At 32.5% G+C, this 17,751-nt stretch overlaps 1 protein-coding gene across 17 annotated transcripts in view; it reads left to right on the forward strand.

Moving 5' to 3' along the window:
- The window catches only part of LOC132793865 (protein phosphatase 1 regulatory subunit 12C), a 38,795-nt gene extending 21,637 nt beyond the window's left edge, over positions 1–17,158 (forward strand). For 3 of the 17 annotated variants that reach the window (XM_060803987.1, XM_060803990.1, XM_060803991.1), the window contains exons 14-21: positions 1,755–1,899; positions 3,258–3,509; positions 3,573–3,670; positions 3,847–3,909; positions 10,468–10,610; positions 11,947–12,037; positions 12,566–12,652; positions 13,903–15,452. In XM_060803987.1, coding sequence (XP_060659970.1) covers positions 1,755–1,899; positions 3,258–3,509; positions 3,573–3,670; positions 3,847–3,909; positions 10,468–10,610; positions 11,947–12,037; positions 12,566–12,652; positions 13,903–14,019 — 996 coding nt within the window. In that variant the 3' untranslated portion in view covers positions 14,020–15,452. Of the gene's footprint in view, positions 1–1,754; positions 1,900–3,257; positions 3,510–3,572; positions 3,671–3,846; positions 3,910–6,232; positions 6,378–9,315; positions 9,638–9,898; positions 10,309–10,467; positions 10,611–11,946; positions 12,038–12,565; positions 12,653–13,902; positions 15,476–15,840 lie in introns of those variants that run through there. The other 14 variants (XR_009633156.1, XM_060803992.1, XM_060803988.1 and 11 more) reach the window with 14 other exon arrangements.
- Positions 17,159–17,751: the final 593 nt, after the last annotated feature.

Raw genomic sequence — 17,751 nt, forward strand, 5'->3', positions numbered from 1 at the left:
AGTAACAATATTATAAAAGTTATAATAATAAAATAAAAAAATAATAAAATATTAATATTTAAATTAAATATAAATTTTCAAATATAATATAAAATAATAATAACATACTATATGATAATAAAAAATAGTAAAGCACTAAAAGAAGATATACATATAAAACAAATTGTAATATAAAAGTAACATAATTAAAAAATAATAATAATGATAGATAAATATAATAAAATAATAAATAATAAATAAAATAAAATAAATAATAATAAAATAAATAATAAATAATGTAATATAAAGCACTAAAAGAAGATTGAAAAAACGTAATAAAAGAAAATGTAATATAAAACTAGCGAAATATAAACATAAAAGTTATAAAATATAAGTATAATAAAATACAAATAATACAACTTATAATAACAGTAATAAGAATATAAGATTAAACAATTTTTATATAAAAATAACAAACTTTAAAAACATATAAAACAAAATGTAATATAAAAGTAACATATAATAATATATTTTTACTCCATTATTGTTATTTTTATATATAAATAAGATACAAATTATACTAATATAAAGCACTAAAAAAGATTGACAAAACTTAACATAAATATAACAAATTTTGAAAACATATGTATATAAAAGAAAATGTAATATAAAAGTAACAGAATATAAAAAAATAATGAAGTATAAAAGAAAATTTAATATAAAAGAAACAGAACAAAATAAGTAAATAATAAATAAAATATATAAAAGTATATATTAAAATGCAACAAAAAAAATTAATATAACAAATAAAAAAAATATAAAATGCAAATGTAATAATACATAAATAATAATAATAATAAAGTAAGTATTGTAAATATTTTAATCTTCTTGTCAGGGTATTTTCATAGTCTATGCAACTTGTATTTACCATAGTTTTTAAATGATAATTTCTTAAGTATATTTGCTCCTCATTTCTTCAATTTATTTATCGTACTTTTGGTCTTGAGTTTGCTCATTTTGTACGCCTTGTTTTCGATTGCAACGCATCTGCATATAAATGTTTTAATATATGTATGATAACTACGACTATAACTTATGCTCTTATGTATTGTATGTATTTATGTATGTTTTATTTACCTCTAGTCCTCTCTAATGTACATATAATTACTCTACTATATATTATAAATGTATTTATCTATTATATATCTCTCTCGATGAAACATGATCTCACACACATTATTGTATATACATTGAAATGCGACTTCCATACGGAATTTTTCTGTGTTTAATCTACGCTTTATTAATAATATGCTATGTTTGGCTTGCTCAAATAAATTATTATGATTTTTTTAAGGATTTTAATTGCATGATATTTAAAATTTAGTTTGATGAGGGATTGGTTTTAATTAGGTTAAGCAACTGGAATTTTAGCGGAACCCTTTTAATACCCTATAAAAAGAAATGCAAGCGGTGTCTGGCGTATTGAATACTAAACGTCCACTAAACACTAATAAAGGCAGTTAAATGTTTAATTATAGTTGATTTGGTTCAAGAAAACAACAAAATGCCACAAAAATAACATAAAAAAAAAAGGAAAACAACATTTGCCAGCATAGCTTTTTCTAAAACAACAACCAAACATATTCACACAAACAACAAAAACAACAACTATTCAATTATGAAAAAGAGAAACTATATAGTTAAATTATATTTTATATATTTGTGAATCGGTTTATTTCGACTTGGATATTAATACGTTTTGTTATCTTGCGCAGTTCAAGCTGGAGGACATCACCAGCGGTGGCAGCTACCCGCCCAACCAGAGCACCATCATCCCAAGTGCGCCGGCTGTCATGGCAGCTGTTAATCTGGCCAGCACAGCTGGAACACAGCGACGCATCAGCAGTGGTCCCAATGCGCGTAAGTTTCTAAACTATACGAACTATAGATTTTAAATATACATTATGCTTCAAAATTAGTTTTCACCATTTTCTAACTTCGAAAATGTTGGTAACACACAAAATTTTAAAGATAAAGATTCTAAAATTTATTATTATATCCTAACAATTTCATTTCAATCGAATAATAAACGTGCAAATCATAAAGAAAACAATTTTACTGCTAAATATTAAAAAAAAAAAACCGTTCATACAACATTACTTGTAAAATTTTTCATTATAACTCTTGATTTTATTAGTTTTCTAATTCTTATAATTATGTTTAACTCTTACAACTTTTCAATATGCATAAAATACTCAAAGATGCAGATAACTATTTAGAATGGCTTTTGAAAGTTTAAAGATTAAGACTCTAAAATGATTTTATCTGAGAATAACCATATTCTGCGTAGATCCTAAAAATTTACTTATGATCGATTAAGAAACGTGGAAATCATAAAGAAAATAATAAGAAACCGTTCATATAACATTTCTTGTTACATTTTTCATTATGACTCTTGGTTTGGTTAGTTTTATTATATTTAAATATACAACTCTTCAATATTTATAAAATACTCAAAGATGGAGATAAAAATTTGAGAATATTTCTGAATTTTAAATATTAAGATTTCAAAATTGGTATATCTAACAATAATCATATTCTGCATAGATCCTTAAAATTTCCTTACGATCAAATAATAAACGTGAAAACCATAAAAACAAAACAATTTTATTGAAAATGAATAAGAAATCGTTCATAATATATCATTTCTTGTTACATTCTTTATTATGACTCTTGATTTCACCAATAAATATTTAAAAATTGAATAACGCCATTTACCAATATTTCATTATTTACAAAATACTCGAAGATGAAAATAAGAATTTGGAATGATTCCTGAAAATTCTCTTACGATCGAATAATAAACGTGCAAACTGAATAAAGAATTGTAGGGATCCGCTCACAAGAAATTTCTTGTTGAATGTTCTTTATAGATATTTATAACAGAATTAAAATCGATTACTATACAAATCAGTTAAGCTTAAGAATTCAAATTCGCCCTTTTCCAACTCTTCAAACTTAAAAATTTTATACCGAAAATAATTGTGAGGATAGAGATAAGATTCTTGGCTTACCTACTAGTACTTACCTCGTAAATTTTCAGAATAAATCGTACAAGCAAATAAAAGACGAGCAAATTATTGAATTTTTAAAGTTTTATTGAAAAAGAATCAATTTACATGAAATTATAGAATTTTTAAAATTATTTTATTGAAAATGAATCAGTTTACTGTATTTTTTAAAAGTTACTTAATTACTTTTATTTATTCTTATTGCAGTCAATGCTTCCAATCAATCGCTCAACTCGATCGGTCGTCCAGTCTCGGCGCCCAGTGAGACGATCAATGCGTATGTGACACCTCCAGCGCGTCAGCGATACGAGACGTCTTCAGCCGCTGCTGCTGCGACAACAACAACAACAGCGGGAACAACAACTGCCACGTCAACAGCGAACAACTCCGCGTCTGCAGCCAGTGCCAATCATGCATCAGCCACAGCATCCAGTGCTACAACCAGCCATGAAGATAAAGGTAAGCAGTGATCATAAAGTACAAATAATAGCCACAATCTAATGCAATATCATTTAAACATAGATAATGACAAGGAGAACGATAATCGCACACAGACTGTCATACAGCGTCGACGCAAACCGAAGCGTCGATCCACGGGCGTGGTGCATCTCGATATGGATGTAAGTGGAGCACTCTAAACTATGTTTATCGCTGCATGCTGCCTGCCAATTAGTCTGGCCATTTATCAAGCCAAATGAGCCGTGTGTGGGCAGCATGAAGTCCCCCCAACTAAATTCTATTTTTAATTGCAAATTTGCTAATGAGTCGAGACTAATCAAGTTCGCTTTGTTTGCAGGAGCTTGATCCGGATCGTCAACACGATACGGCCAACAATGACAACGATGAGAAGGAAAAGGAGGTGAGCTGACCAAAACACAAATAAATCTATAATTAAGACTAATTAACTTTAAAAGATGTGTTCGAATAATTTCGCTTTCTGCCAATTTTTGTTGTTTTCAACATGTCTTTGCAATTTATTTTTAATTATTTTTACCTACAACAACAACAACAACAATAATGTGTACAATTGTAAGAACTAGATCTAGTCTCTAAAATATTTTCACACCTTGCAAATAATTGGGTTTCGTTTTGCTGTGCTCAATTTGCCAACAGCTGCTTTTCCTTCTAATTGCGTATTTGATTGTGCACCTGAAACACACACACACATTCAGGTACTTCCATTTAGCTCTTCTCTTCCCTCTCTTTTTGTATTCATTCCGTCACACCTTGTCCCAATTTTAGACAGTCCCGTGCGTCCTTCAAAGTAGCTGCTGCTTTGGTCTTTCTGCCGTCTGTTCCAATTAGCAGTCGTCCCATTTTGTGCGCAACGTAAAATTATGATTGCCATTAGCTGAAGAAGAAGAAGCAGCAGCAGCAGCACTGACTGTGTGCACGTGGCATTGTGAATGCCATTGCTCCAATTGTGTGGGATATTTTGTGCATTGTGCAAGGCGAATGAAAATGCATTTGCACAAAATATAATCCTTTCATGGCCGAGGTCAAAACTATTAGTGCACATCCAATTTGTGATAATATTTAAAACATTTGACACTCTCTAGCAAACCTGTTAACAATTTATTTATTTCGCCGTCGTCGTCGACGTGCTGCTGCTCATTCATTTAAACTGTCAAATTTTCGAAATGCATTTCTGTCATTATTTGCTTCAACATCGTTCCTCCTCCGACATATGCCGCAGACAGTTTGTCTGCACAGCTGTCTGTCCACATACATACATATATGATTTTTGATTCCTTTTTATAGATTTGCGGTTCATTAATTGATAGCTGCTCTTTTGTTTTAATGGCGCCATTAAGTTTACTTTTAATTGTTGTGCTGAAAATAGATGAAGTAAAAGTCTCTTTCTCATTTTTCGAGAATATCTTTTTGATTACCATAAAAGTTCAATTTTATTTCCGTCAGCCATTGCTTCTATATTATGTGCTTTAAATGCTTGACTAACTAAACAATATTTAGCACGTATTCTGAAAATTTCAAAAGAATTGCCGCATGGTTTTAAAAGATATTCCCCAAAGCAATTTCGCCACGTTTGAAGTCTTCGAAATCCGTGTGCCTAATCGTGTCGAGCATTTGACGCTGATTGACGATGTCAAGTGTTTTGGCCATAACAATACATATAAGTATTTCAAGCCAGAGGCTATTAAACACTTTCCCCAAATGCATTTTTCACACAACAAATTGAGCACTTAGACGTAGAACACGCCCCATCCCCACAACAACAACTACAACAATGTTTTCACACACAAGACACACGTACATTGAACTTTGTTTTGGGGGGAATTGAATCGAAAATGCAAAAGTAAAAATGAAGAAATTATAAATACAATTTTGGTACAACATTTGCGTTGCTAAAATTAAACACGAAATTTTCGAAAAAGATTTTGCAATTGCAGTTTCTGCGGCTCTCAAGCATTTGTTTCCTCATTCCCTGCCGGCTGCACTTTCTAACGTTTAACGTTTCAAGGCGAGGTGAGGAGAGGGGGGACTGAGCGTCATGGGCTATTTTTAGAAGGGGGCGGCGAACATACAAAAAACTTTTGGCCTAGTTATGAGATGTACTTCTAGGGGAGCAAAAACATCTCGAACAAACTTTCAAATGTAAATTTAGTTGCTCTTCCGCTCTCTTCAATCCTCACTCCATGTTGTGTCTCTCGCTCTCTATCTATCTTTTCTTCTTCTTGCTCCTCGTGTGTCACGTGTCGTTGACTGTTTCGCCTTTTGCCCCAGTTGCAGCTTCTTCTGGGCTGTGGCAACATCAGCTGACCCCAGCATAGTTTATAGTTTTGCGTCTCGGACATTGGGCCAAATACGTGTGCGATTTACTAAATTTAGCTGGCAGGCGGCGCAGCACACAGGTGAAATATAAACACACATTCACAGCGAGCTTCGTGTGCGCAATTCAAGTGAATAGCAAAAAAAGTTCAATTTGCTGCCAAGGCTCCTCCAACATTCGTTTTGTGCCTCCTTTGTTTTCCCTCGATTTATAATAATAATTTATATTCAACATCTTTTTTCCGGCTTTTCAAATGCGTGCATCGCCACGCGCTCTCTTCTCTCTCCCTCTCTCTTTCTTTGATTCTCTTAAATTTGCGTTTCAGCGCTCTCTTTGACGTTTTATTTTCTGATCGTGCGCCAAGTTTTCGGTTTTCGAATAAAACATTTCAATACTCTGTGGGGTCGCCACAGTTGAGTTTCAAACGGCTAACGCAACGGATCAGCCACAGCATCTCTACAATAAAACTTATACAACAACAACAACAGCAACAATAAGAAGATCATCAACTACTCAAATTAAATACAGTTTTTTAAGTAATTTACAATTAATTACACTCGAGTGCATTGACAAAACCACAAACAGCGGCTGTCAAACGTGTCAAAAATAAATGTGAATTGCAATATTTGCTATCAGTTTACCAGAGAGACGACACTCGAGACTCTCTAGAGACACTCTACCAGAGAGACTTCCCTTCCCCCTCCTCTCTTTTGAGCGGGGGCAACATTTGTTGTCAGTTGTCAGTTGCCTTTTGGCAGTTAAAACGCGTTGTTGCCTTATTTGGATGAACTGCGCACAATTTATTTTGGATACTTCAAGTTGTTGTTCGTCTTTGAGTCGCTTCTCAATATGGTCAAATATTTTGATCACTATTTAATTTGATTTTCGTGAGCGCAACGCATCAAACATATTTGTTTAAAGGCTAAAGTTCAAGTTGAAAAAGTTAAAGTGCAACATTCTCAATATTTCATATTGAAAATTTAATTTTTGAAATTTACAAGCAACAAATTCAAGATCAGGATTCGAAATTGATTTAATTTGGTTTTAATATTCTTTTCTAAATATTTATTCATTTCGAATTGAAAATATTGTTCTGCAATTAGTGAAAACATTAAAGATAATCTTATTCCAAATTCAGTATTCAAAAATAGTTGAATTTTTCAATTTTTAAAAATTACATTCCTTTTTTCATGAATTAATTAATTTCGAACTGAAAATATTACTTTGCAGTTTAGTGAAAACATTAAAAATAATTCTATTCTATTGTATTGAAAAATAATTTAATATTTTAATTTCTAAAAATGACTTTCAATTTCTTTCAATATTTCAAATTCAAAATGTAATATTGATATTTGTAAACAAAAAATTCAAGATCGGAATTCGAAATTGGAATATTTATATTTTAAAATTCTTTTCTCAAAATTAATTCATTTCGAATTTAAAATATCACTTGGCAGTTTAGTCAACACATTAAAGATAATCTAATTCTAAAATCAGTATTGAAATATAATTGAATTTCTAAAATTTTCATTAAATTTTTCCGCTGTTTAATTTCGATAAATAATTGTTTGATCTAACTATAAACTTGACAAATGAATTCCAATTATAAAACATTTCAATGTTTGGTAAAATGATTCTCAAGTTTTCCATTTTTGTTTAGAATATTTTTGAAATATACATTTCGATTTGTACAAAAATAAATTTTATTATTCCAAAATGTACATTCCATGCTAGTTGCAGTTTCTTCTGCTATACTAAATCGTCTTCAATGTATTTTAAATAGTAACATTTTGGTGAGACTTTTATTTATGTTCCATTTCATAATCTTTTAATGCTTGCTCCTTGCTCTTGGCATCAATTTATCATGGCATGACACAACACAAATTGCGTGTATTTTGAGAAACATTTTATGTGTTATTAGCCAAGTTAAATTACGGAATTACCCAGAATTGGATGGATCGTAAAAATAATTTTTCCATTTTCACCTAGCAAAACGGCCTTTAAAGTGAACAATAAAAATTGCCAGTTCTTTTTTTTTTGATAATCAAATATAGCAATCCATTCATTGAAGCGTTTTGATATAGATAAAATTGAAGATAGACTCATCTTATTTGAGGAAACAAACATCTCATAAATCAAATGCACTAGACTTTTTGATAAAAACGAAACGTTTTGCTATACTCTATAAGGAATATTCATATGGGGTATATGGGACTGAAGATTGTGCTAAAGTTTTGGAATTTAACGTGATCAAAGTGATAGGAAATAAGATTGTTATGACAAATGTAAACAGGCTAGAGGAAATTATCGATAGTATATTAAAATACTACTAGGATTTTAAATAACGTGCAGAAAGTGCGAGTTATCGATAGTACAATAAAATACTAGATTCTTATCTAAAGTACAGAAAGTCGATAGTATAATAAAATACTAGGTTCTTAAATATAACGTACAGAAATGGATACTATAAAAGAAATTTCAATTGATTCCATCAATTCTAATTCAGCAATACTTATACATTTAAAAAAGAAGATTCAGCATTATAGCATTAAATGCATAACTCAATAAATTGCCTTTCCAACTATTTTTCAATATATGTATAATCTATGGTAAATATTATAGCATATTATATTTCTATACATATTGTTTGTCCAATTTAGTGAAAATGATATGCTTTCTTTATTTAGTTTTAGAAATGGCCAGATAAACATAATACTTAGTCATAGGCACAAATAATAATTCGATATGTATTTGAGATAAAAATGATACGATGACTGATAGCAACTACAGAGTATCTGTGAGTTTATCATAGGTCTAAAATTGTTTGCTGTTCCTCATGTTTGCCGTTGGACTCGCGTGGGTGATGAAGCATCAACTTAAAATATTAACACTGAGCGTTAAATAAATAGAACACGCCATGGAGTCCAACCCATAGATTAGTGCCTTGTCTTGTCTTCTTGTATGTGTTTTCAATATTATTATTACTTAAAGAGTAGCAGAAGCAACAAAATAGAACAGAACAGACCCCCACTGAGGAAGTAGCGAGGTGTAGAGAGGGGGGTGAAGAGTGTGGTTTGTGTTTGCTTCTACCGCATTGCGGCAAAATTAAAACAGAATGTCAAAATTTATGTCTTGACGTCATTTTCCTTGCTCGATTGAGTTTTGTTCGTTTGTTGAGAAGAGAGAGGGACAAAGAGAGGCGTGGCAGGTGGGGGTTGGGTGGAAATGTAGCGATCGGTAGCCACATGTCAATATTGCGTTTTCCTTTTGTACGCTAGTTGTTTGTTTTTCCACTTTTGTTTATGCCAAAATTAAAAGAAAATTTCATGAAAATGGAAAAGTTTCTTCTCTCTCTCTCTCTCTCTCTCTGGTTTGAAGCGTAATTGCAATTTATTTGGCGTCGATTGATATACGAGTCGCTGTTGGGGGGCCAATTAAACTATACTAAACGCGTGTTTCCTTCACTCTTTATAGCTGTGTGTGTTTTGGGGGTAATTAAGTGTGTGTCCTAGCATGTCCTTTCGCTCAAGATCGCGCACTCAGGCGCCGCTCCCCAGTCGACGGCGTTCGCTCTCCTCCAGCTCCCGAATGGGAGCCACAGGGAGCTCTGCAACTGGAGCGTATAACTACAACGGGAGCAGCTACAACTCGAGGCCACTGAGCACGGGTTACTTCCCAAGCAGCAGCAGCAATGGGAACAGCAGCTATCAGAGTCCCTACACAAGCATGTACAGCTCGAGGGAGAGTCTGTATGGCGGGGGAAGCGGGAGTCGTGGCTATGGCAGCTATTCGAATGGTAATGCGAGCAATCGCTTTGATTACGCCAAGTATCAGCAGCAATCATCTCCATCCTCCTCATCTGCTTCGGGTGGCAGCAATCATAGAAATGGCAGCAACAACATCAACTACTATCAACTGCTTCCGCAGGCTCATTCGCATCATTACCATGTTGTCATTAGCAAGCATAGCTCGACCAGCAGCAGCAGCAGCAATTGTTATGGCAACCCAACTAAAGCATCTGCTCTTTCCACCACATCTTCAACTGGCTCCTCAACAGCGAGTTCTGGCTACGATTCGACTTCTCGTTATGGTTATCCCAGCACCTCTTCATCATCTGCATACGGAAGCAGCAGCTATGTCAGTCCCTATTCGAGCAGCTATGACAACGGTGTGACCACCGCATCGCTAAGCTTCAAGTCTCCCAGCTTGAGTGCCTCCAATTCCTTTAAGGGTTCCTCGGCCAGCTCGCGTCTGCTCAAGACCAAATCGCTGTCCAACTCAAACAGCAGCCTCAATGCAGGTTACCCCAACAGCAGCAGCACAGCGGGTGCAACTGTGGCAGCCATTGCTGCCACACGCAGCAATTCACTTAGGGAACAGGAGCGAAAGTCACGCAATCGAACACGATCCCGAAGTGCAGCTCAGCGCTCGATCAGCGCTTCCTCGGAGAAGAGCGAAGGTTACGAAGTAAGCTGAACAGGAAAAGTGTTTCTTAAAATTGTTTTTAACCATTATTGTTGTTGTTGTAGGCAGTCTTTTAAATTTATAATTTGTTGTAGACATATTTTCGAAATTATCATATTTTTTATATATATAATATTTTATTCAATTCAATCAATCTCTTAGAGCGGCAGCGAACGCACCTCACGCTCTCGCACTGCGAGCACAGCCACCGCAAGTGTCGCCAGCGATTCGAAGAGTTCCAGCAGCAGCGACAAGGCGGAGAATGGAGATGGCATTGACTACAAGGCGCTCTGGGAAGCGGCCAAGTAAGTATTCAACTTAGGAATAACATATTGTTAATTTCTGCATATCTCAACAAGAAGAAGAAAGTAGTTCTAGAAAAAAGGATTAATGAGGAATTTTTGGGAACTTAATATAATGTTTAATTTACCTTATTCGTATGTCTAGCAAGTAAAATTTGTTAATTTATTGTTCTTAGTTCTTAAAAAGATCAGAAGCAAAGGTTCTAGAAAGGAAGATTGGTGCGCAATTTTCGGGAATTTAATTAATTAATTTTGTTAACTCCTAAATTTCTGAAAAATATCAGAAAGCAAAGGTTCTAAAAAGTAGGATTTTTGATTAATTTTTGGGAATTTAAAAAATGAATTTGGTTATTTTCTGAACTTCGCAAAAAAATCAGTAAAAGCCAAGGTTCTAGAAAGTAGGATTGGCGAGGAATTTTTAGGAATTTAATAACCTAATATGGTTATTTCCTGAATTTCTTAAATAGATCGGAAAGCAAAGGTTCTAAAAAGAAGAGTTGAGAATAAATGAATTTGTTAATTCCTGAATATCTCAACAAGATTAGAAAGCAAAAAAGGTCTTAAAAGATAGTGGAGGAATTTTTGCGTATTTAAGAGAGCAAAGGTTTCAAAGAGGTTAATAAAAGACAACAAAAAATAGATAGTCTTTTCTTTATTTGTCTATAAATTTACTTGTTTCGCTCTTGAAAATTTCTAAAAGCAAAGGTTTCAAGGAGTAGAACTAAAGCTTTCGGAAAATTTTGACTGAAATTAATAAAAGATAATACATCGAGGTTTATTTGTAATATGTAAAATTTATAGTCTTTACTTTATTCGCATATGAATATCTAGTAGCGAAATTTGTTTGTTTCTTTGGGATTTTTCGGTCAACAATTTCAGAAAGCAAAGATTCCAAAGAGTAGAGCTAGGTACAATATTTCGGGATATTAAATAAAAATTACAATGTATCAAGTACAGGTTCTATAGAATACAAAATGTTTGCTTATTATTGATTTTTTGTCGTACTTAAAGTAGATCGTGAAATATGGAAAGTCTTAGTCATGCATCGTTTTATATGACTTTTCAATTTCCCATATATATTTTCAACTTGTTGCAATCTAGAAATTCCCTTACATTTGAGCAAATATTGGAATGTTTCGGAAGGTTATGTTGTAGAGGCTTTTTATACTTTTAAGAAAAAGTGTGACCATAAACATTCATTATACAAATCCTGATTGCGGATTGTAGAACGTAGATACTTTTATAATCTTTCTGGCATCAAATCTCATTTATGTTTTCAAAATTTCCTTGAAATTCACCTGCATATCACACTTTCCTTTTCTTTTTCTCTCATTCACAGAATGGAGAACGATAAGCTCAAGCAAATGCTCAAGCAGAAGGACGACGAAGTTGTACAAACGCGTGCGACGCTCGAGCGTTTTGCCAATGCCGTAAGTAAACGATACTACGCCTAACACGCCCCGCCACGCCCACTAATACTAATAAATACTTAGAAGAATGTTTTTTATAACACTCCCAAGAAAGAAAATACCAAAACTCTCTCTCAGCAGTAACAAACAAAACAACACACAAAACAAAAGCCGTTACACACAGTTCTATTTAGTCACCGTCTGTTTGTGGCCTCCTCTACTCTTGCCTCTCTTTCTCTGTCACTCTCTTGATCCCCTCTCTTTGCTATAACACCCACACTTACAGACAAACTCTGCCTGCTACGAAAGACTTCGGTTACTCTCTGTTAAAATTGCTCCCTAAAAATGTTTGGATTAAGCTCATCCAAAATTGTTGTAGCCTGTGCTTGCCGCTCGCGCTCTGTTTCTTACGCTCTCGCTCTCTGTTTCCAATACAAAAACCATAAATACAACACTACAACTGAACAACAAATAACATCCAACTTTATACAAATTTGAAATTTGGAATGCAAATGCAAATGCAAAACACATTTCATTTCACATTCGCAGACAACTAAAAATTCACTCTCTGAGATTGAGAAGCGTGAAAGAAGAGCTATGGAACGCAAGCTTTCCGAATTGGAAGAAGAGCTCAAGGTAATTACAATTAGTGTTTCCCCCCAAAAAACAATCCTAACAAACTCCCCCATATGAAAAAAACAATCAAAAACAAAAAATATCGTTAACGTCTTGTGCCTGTATGCTGTTTGTGTTTTTATAAAGAGTCCCGTTCCCAGGTATCGCAAATCTTTTTTCGTTAGATGCCGTCACGAGAACTCTGCCAACGAACTTTCAATTGTATTTCGTTTTCTGCTTTTGTTTTTTATATTTTGGCCGAAACTTTTAAATTTTCCAAGTATTTATTTTTTTACCATGTTTGATTTTTCTTATTTTGTTCGTCTCACCTGCCGCATGTTGTTACAAAAACCAAAAAAAAAAGAATACCAACTTTACTATTAATATCCACCTTGCAATAATCGTAACCAGTTGATGATGCACTCCGAATCGTGTTTCCCCCCTTCAGCCGACAGTTGAAAACTGTCTGAATTATACTTGCTTTACATTTTTTTATTTGGCCAACTTTACAGTTTTTTCTGTGGATGTGTTTTCCCGGCACAAAACATACAAAAATTATGTTTTTTTTTTATAACAATCATTAGTTCAATTTATGTTGATTACTAGTGATAGCTGCACATAAGCTGCTGCTTTGATTCGTTTCTTTATTTGAACCTATTCCAAAATTCCAACGTCATCTATACATACAAACATCTCATGTGTAAAATATCATCGAAGACATGTTTCATTTGTCCATTTTGTTGCACTTTTCGCTCATCGTCTGTCACTTTCACACGCTCTCTGTCATATTGTCATTGTTGTTGTCGCCATCTTTTCAATCATCCACATCGTACATATCGTATATCGTTCTCACTCACTCTCGCTCTATCGTCAATCATTCTGTTATGATTTGGTCACACTTCCCATATGCGTTTACACCGTTTACGTTATATGTTTCATGTTTCACGTTTTCCGTTAAACATTTGGCGTTTGCTATTTTGCTGCGCTCAATTCGAAAAAAAAACAAAAACGAACAACCAAATATAACGCTCACTCAAATTATGTTTTTCTTTTCTCTCTCTTCTCTCTTCCCACGCGCGCCTCATTCATCGAATCAAAAACCAAAAAAAAAATACGAAATATCGAAAAACCAAAACATTCAACAAACCAACAACAACAACCAAAACAAAACAAAACTATATATATAAACCAAAACATGCGTTTTGTTTTGTATTTTGCTTTGTATTCTCGCTTTTTTTTTCTTCTTTCTCGCTGTTGTTGTGTCGTTTTAGCTCTTGCAGAAGCTAAAGACTGAGAACGATCGTCTACGTGCCGAGAATCGTGCCCTAACGCGAGTTGTCTCTAAGTTGACCACCTCGGCACAGAGTCAACTAGCCAAAAGCAAATAAGTCAGCTGGCTGCTCCACATATCGGCGACTATCGCTCGAATATCGTACTCGTTATCGTAATCGCAATCGTTATCGTTTCTATATACTTCTACCATAATACTCCGTACAGCAAAGCAAAAAAAACACATACGTACATCACATATTCGAACATAATAGTTAAAATTACAAAAAGGAATATCATAACTATATTATATATCGTACACTGGGACATCAATTGATAAAATCTTATTAGACTTTACTACATACATACTATATATATTACATAAATAAATATAAACAAACATTTGCATTGTTATTGAGCGCAACATGAAACAATAATTAAATGTATCTTCTAGCTAAATTAAGTTCACACTCTTTGGTGCACATTTTTCGTACTCTCGAATATATTTTTTGCTGGGCAGGCAATTTCTACATATATTTGCACCACTGTACTAGTAGCTTAAACGAAATTTACAGAGCAAATTTACTTTTCTAGTTGAAATTTTTGCATATTTATATTGTACTTAGCCGAAAGAATTGATAAATTAATCGCATAATCAGCATAAAGTCAAAAATATATAATGTATCGCGGTACAAGAATATAACACAACATATGGCAACAAACTATATATCCACAAAACTATATATTCGTATACTCAAAGACTACATACATTAAAAAAAAGTATAAACTCATCGAATCTGAAGGAACTCGAATCAACTCAACAGCAGCAGCGTTTGTGGCATTTGAGAAAGCAGCACCCAAGCACAGCACTGAACCATCAGAGCACAGTTCTTCTTCAGTTCTTATATGCAGTGAGCTTAACGGTAAATGTCCAACCACTGAACATCTGACACCACATAAGAACCTGCGTCATATATGAGCTGGCTGTTGTTTTGTTGTTGCAATATTAAAAATAAAAAAATAAACCAACCAACACAAAAAATATTTAAGCAATCTTAGTTATAAATTCTAAAAATTTGAGAGTGTTTCCAAATGATCCAAACTAAATTCTAAATTCGATCAAAATCTACAACAATTTGTTATCTCTGAAATTGAATTTCTTTTGAAACACTCAGCTGTAAATATCTATATGTATAATTTATATTAAACTTTAACTATAACTATACCAAAAAATATTGTTCCCTTGTTGTTAATATTGTTAAAAAGTTTTGCTGAAATTTATTCTCAATATTATGTGTGTGTATTTTGATCAGTTTGGATCCAGGAATATACCAATAAAACGTTTTGCCCAATCTTGTCGTTCTTTTTGAAATCTGTTTATTGTTTGTTGTCTTTTTCGATTTATCGATATTGAATAAATCTCTATACCATATATTGCCCATAGCCTTGGGTTCAGCATATTCTACATATATTCAGTATATCAGCATTTCAAATCCTTATCGTACATGTGTCATAATAAAACATATCTCCAGTTATTCTGGGAGGAATTTTGGGGAACTCTATAGACTATAAACTATATTCCACTCGTTTAGTTAAACCTTGTATATCTTTGCATGTTTCCTAGGGCGTTGTGTTCTCTGAGGTTTCTAGAGATACTTGTTTTAACTAATTTTGTTTGTTGTTGTTCTTGTTGTTGCTGATGCTGAGATGCTTTCAGTTAACGCAACCCCGAACTAAAAACCGCATGAATTAATTATTAATTTTAAAACCCGCCCGCGCCCCTTCTCAAAATCTGTGTAACTATGTAAATGTGCTAGTTGCATATCACGACGATATATCTATTAATTTGTGATACTAATTTCTTTTTCTTTATTTTATTTTTTGATTTTTTCCTGCACAATCCACAATTTCAAATAACTTTCAAACAAACAAAAAAACAGCAACTTGATGTCTACAAGACGGATAATCATCGCCTGAAGGAGGAGAACGCAGCGTTGATTAGAGTAATTAGTAAATTAAGTAAATGAAATTATGTTTTAACTTAAGTTTACTCTCGCGCCTTTATCAACAAACTCAACAACAACAAAAGAAAAATATATCAACAAATTGCAAGCAACAATTTCAATTTGTGCGATCCATCGTCAAACAACTAAATTATATAAAACAGAAAGAAGAACGGATGAAAATGATTAAAAGAGGAATGATTTGTTTATACAATAATATTACTATTAATATTATTATGAATATTAATTATTATTATTTTGTGTGTTTAGGCATTTAAGCGCTAGATGAAACCATGTTTCGCAAAATCGTTGAAAATTGTTTGTTTATTTTTTTCTTTTTATTTTCTTTTCCTCTCTGTCTCTCTTCCATAATAAATATTTTAACGAAAAAAAGATGGAAATTTGTTTAATGTATTTGGTCAAATTATATAAAAAATAGGCAAAAATTGATAACGAAAACAAAAACCTAATTATAGTTATAAATGTTGTATAACGATTAAAAAAAAAAATGAAAAGAAAACCTTTAAAGATACAAACAACAACAAAACCAAAAAACTGAGAACATATTCATCAAATGAGCCCTAGTTACAGATTAGTTTAACTATATAAAATGCATAAACATATATATTTTTCATATATACACTCACTCACACATACACACACACACACATAAATTATATACACACACACACACACACGCATATGCATTAAATACATATTTGAGAAAGAGTTTGTGAGAAATGTTTTGAAACCAGCCCACGCAACAACAACAACTTACTAATTGTAATGCTGTAATTGTTTAAAAAAAAGTAAAACTCATTTAGTTGTAATCATTCAGTGGATAAACCTTATATAGATATGCATATGAATCGAGCGAATCTTCGAAAACAGAATCCAAGATACAAGATACAGTATCTCAGATTTGGAACTGGCGCTAACTTGTTGCATATGATTCATGTGTTGAACGGAATTCGATTCAATTGATTATTATGTTAATTTTAGTTGTTCACACTTTGAGAAAACGTATTATATATATCGTACTATTATCTACTTATTTGACTTTCGCTTATACATTATAATTATTGTAATGAATACACATGATCATACGCATATTTCTGTTATTTATTAAATTCGTTTAAGAGATTTCGTGTTACTCGTGCAACAAAAGAAAACGATAAACAACAAACCAACAAAAAACCAAAAACAAACTGAAAATAAGAAAACAAAAAACCACACAAAAAAAAAAACAAACAAACAAGTGAAATGTGTAATATGTAAAATTGTGAGAGAATATTTAAGAAAAATTTGATTCAAATACGAAACTTAATAAATGTGATCGCAAAGTAAAATTACAACTGTGTTTTCCATTAAATCGAATTCTTTTTACAGGACATAATTTTTTACGATATCTCGCAAGACTCTGAAAATAGAGTTTCGTTTTAGCCATAAAATTATATAGGACAGATCAGATGGGTTAAAAGAATTTTATTAATGTACATCGGAATTATAATTCGCATTCAATTTTAATTTAGACTCCGACATCATAACAATTAACTTTATTCTCTATTATAAGTATAGACTAAGATGCCTTTACATAACATATTCAGTATTTATATTAATAAATAAATCATAATCTCTGAATAATCTTTTTTTTGCATGTTTATGAACATTGCTTTTATATGGGATGAAAGAGTATTTATTATTTTATTACTTCAATAATATCCGCTTTTCAGTTAATTTCTCTCACTTTTTTTAAATTTATATCCCACTTATATAGTTTAGATGTGCCTTACCACATTAAATACAGGAAACTGGGCTATAAAAATAAAAAATTCAGCTATCTTAAGT

Source organism: Drosophila nasuta, chromosome 3 (genome assembly GCF_023558535.2).
Source record: "Drosophila nasuta strain 15112-1781.00 chromosome 3, ASM2355853v1, whole genome shotgun sequence".
Taxonomy (NCBI): domain Eukaryota; kingdom Metazoa; phylum Arthropoda; class Insecta; order Diptera; family Drosophilidae; genus Drosophila; species Drosophila nasuta.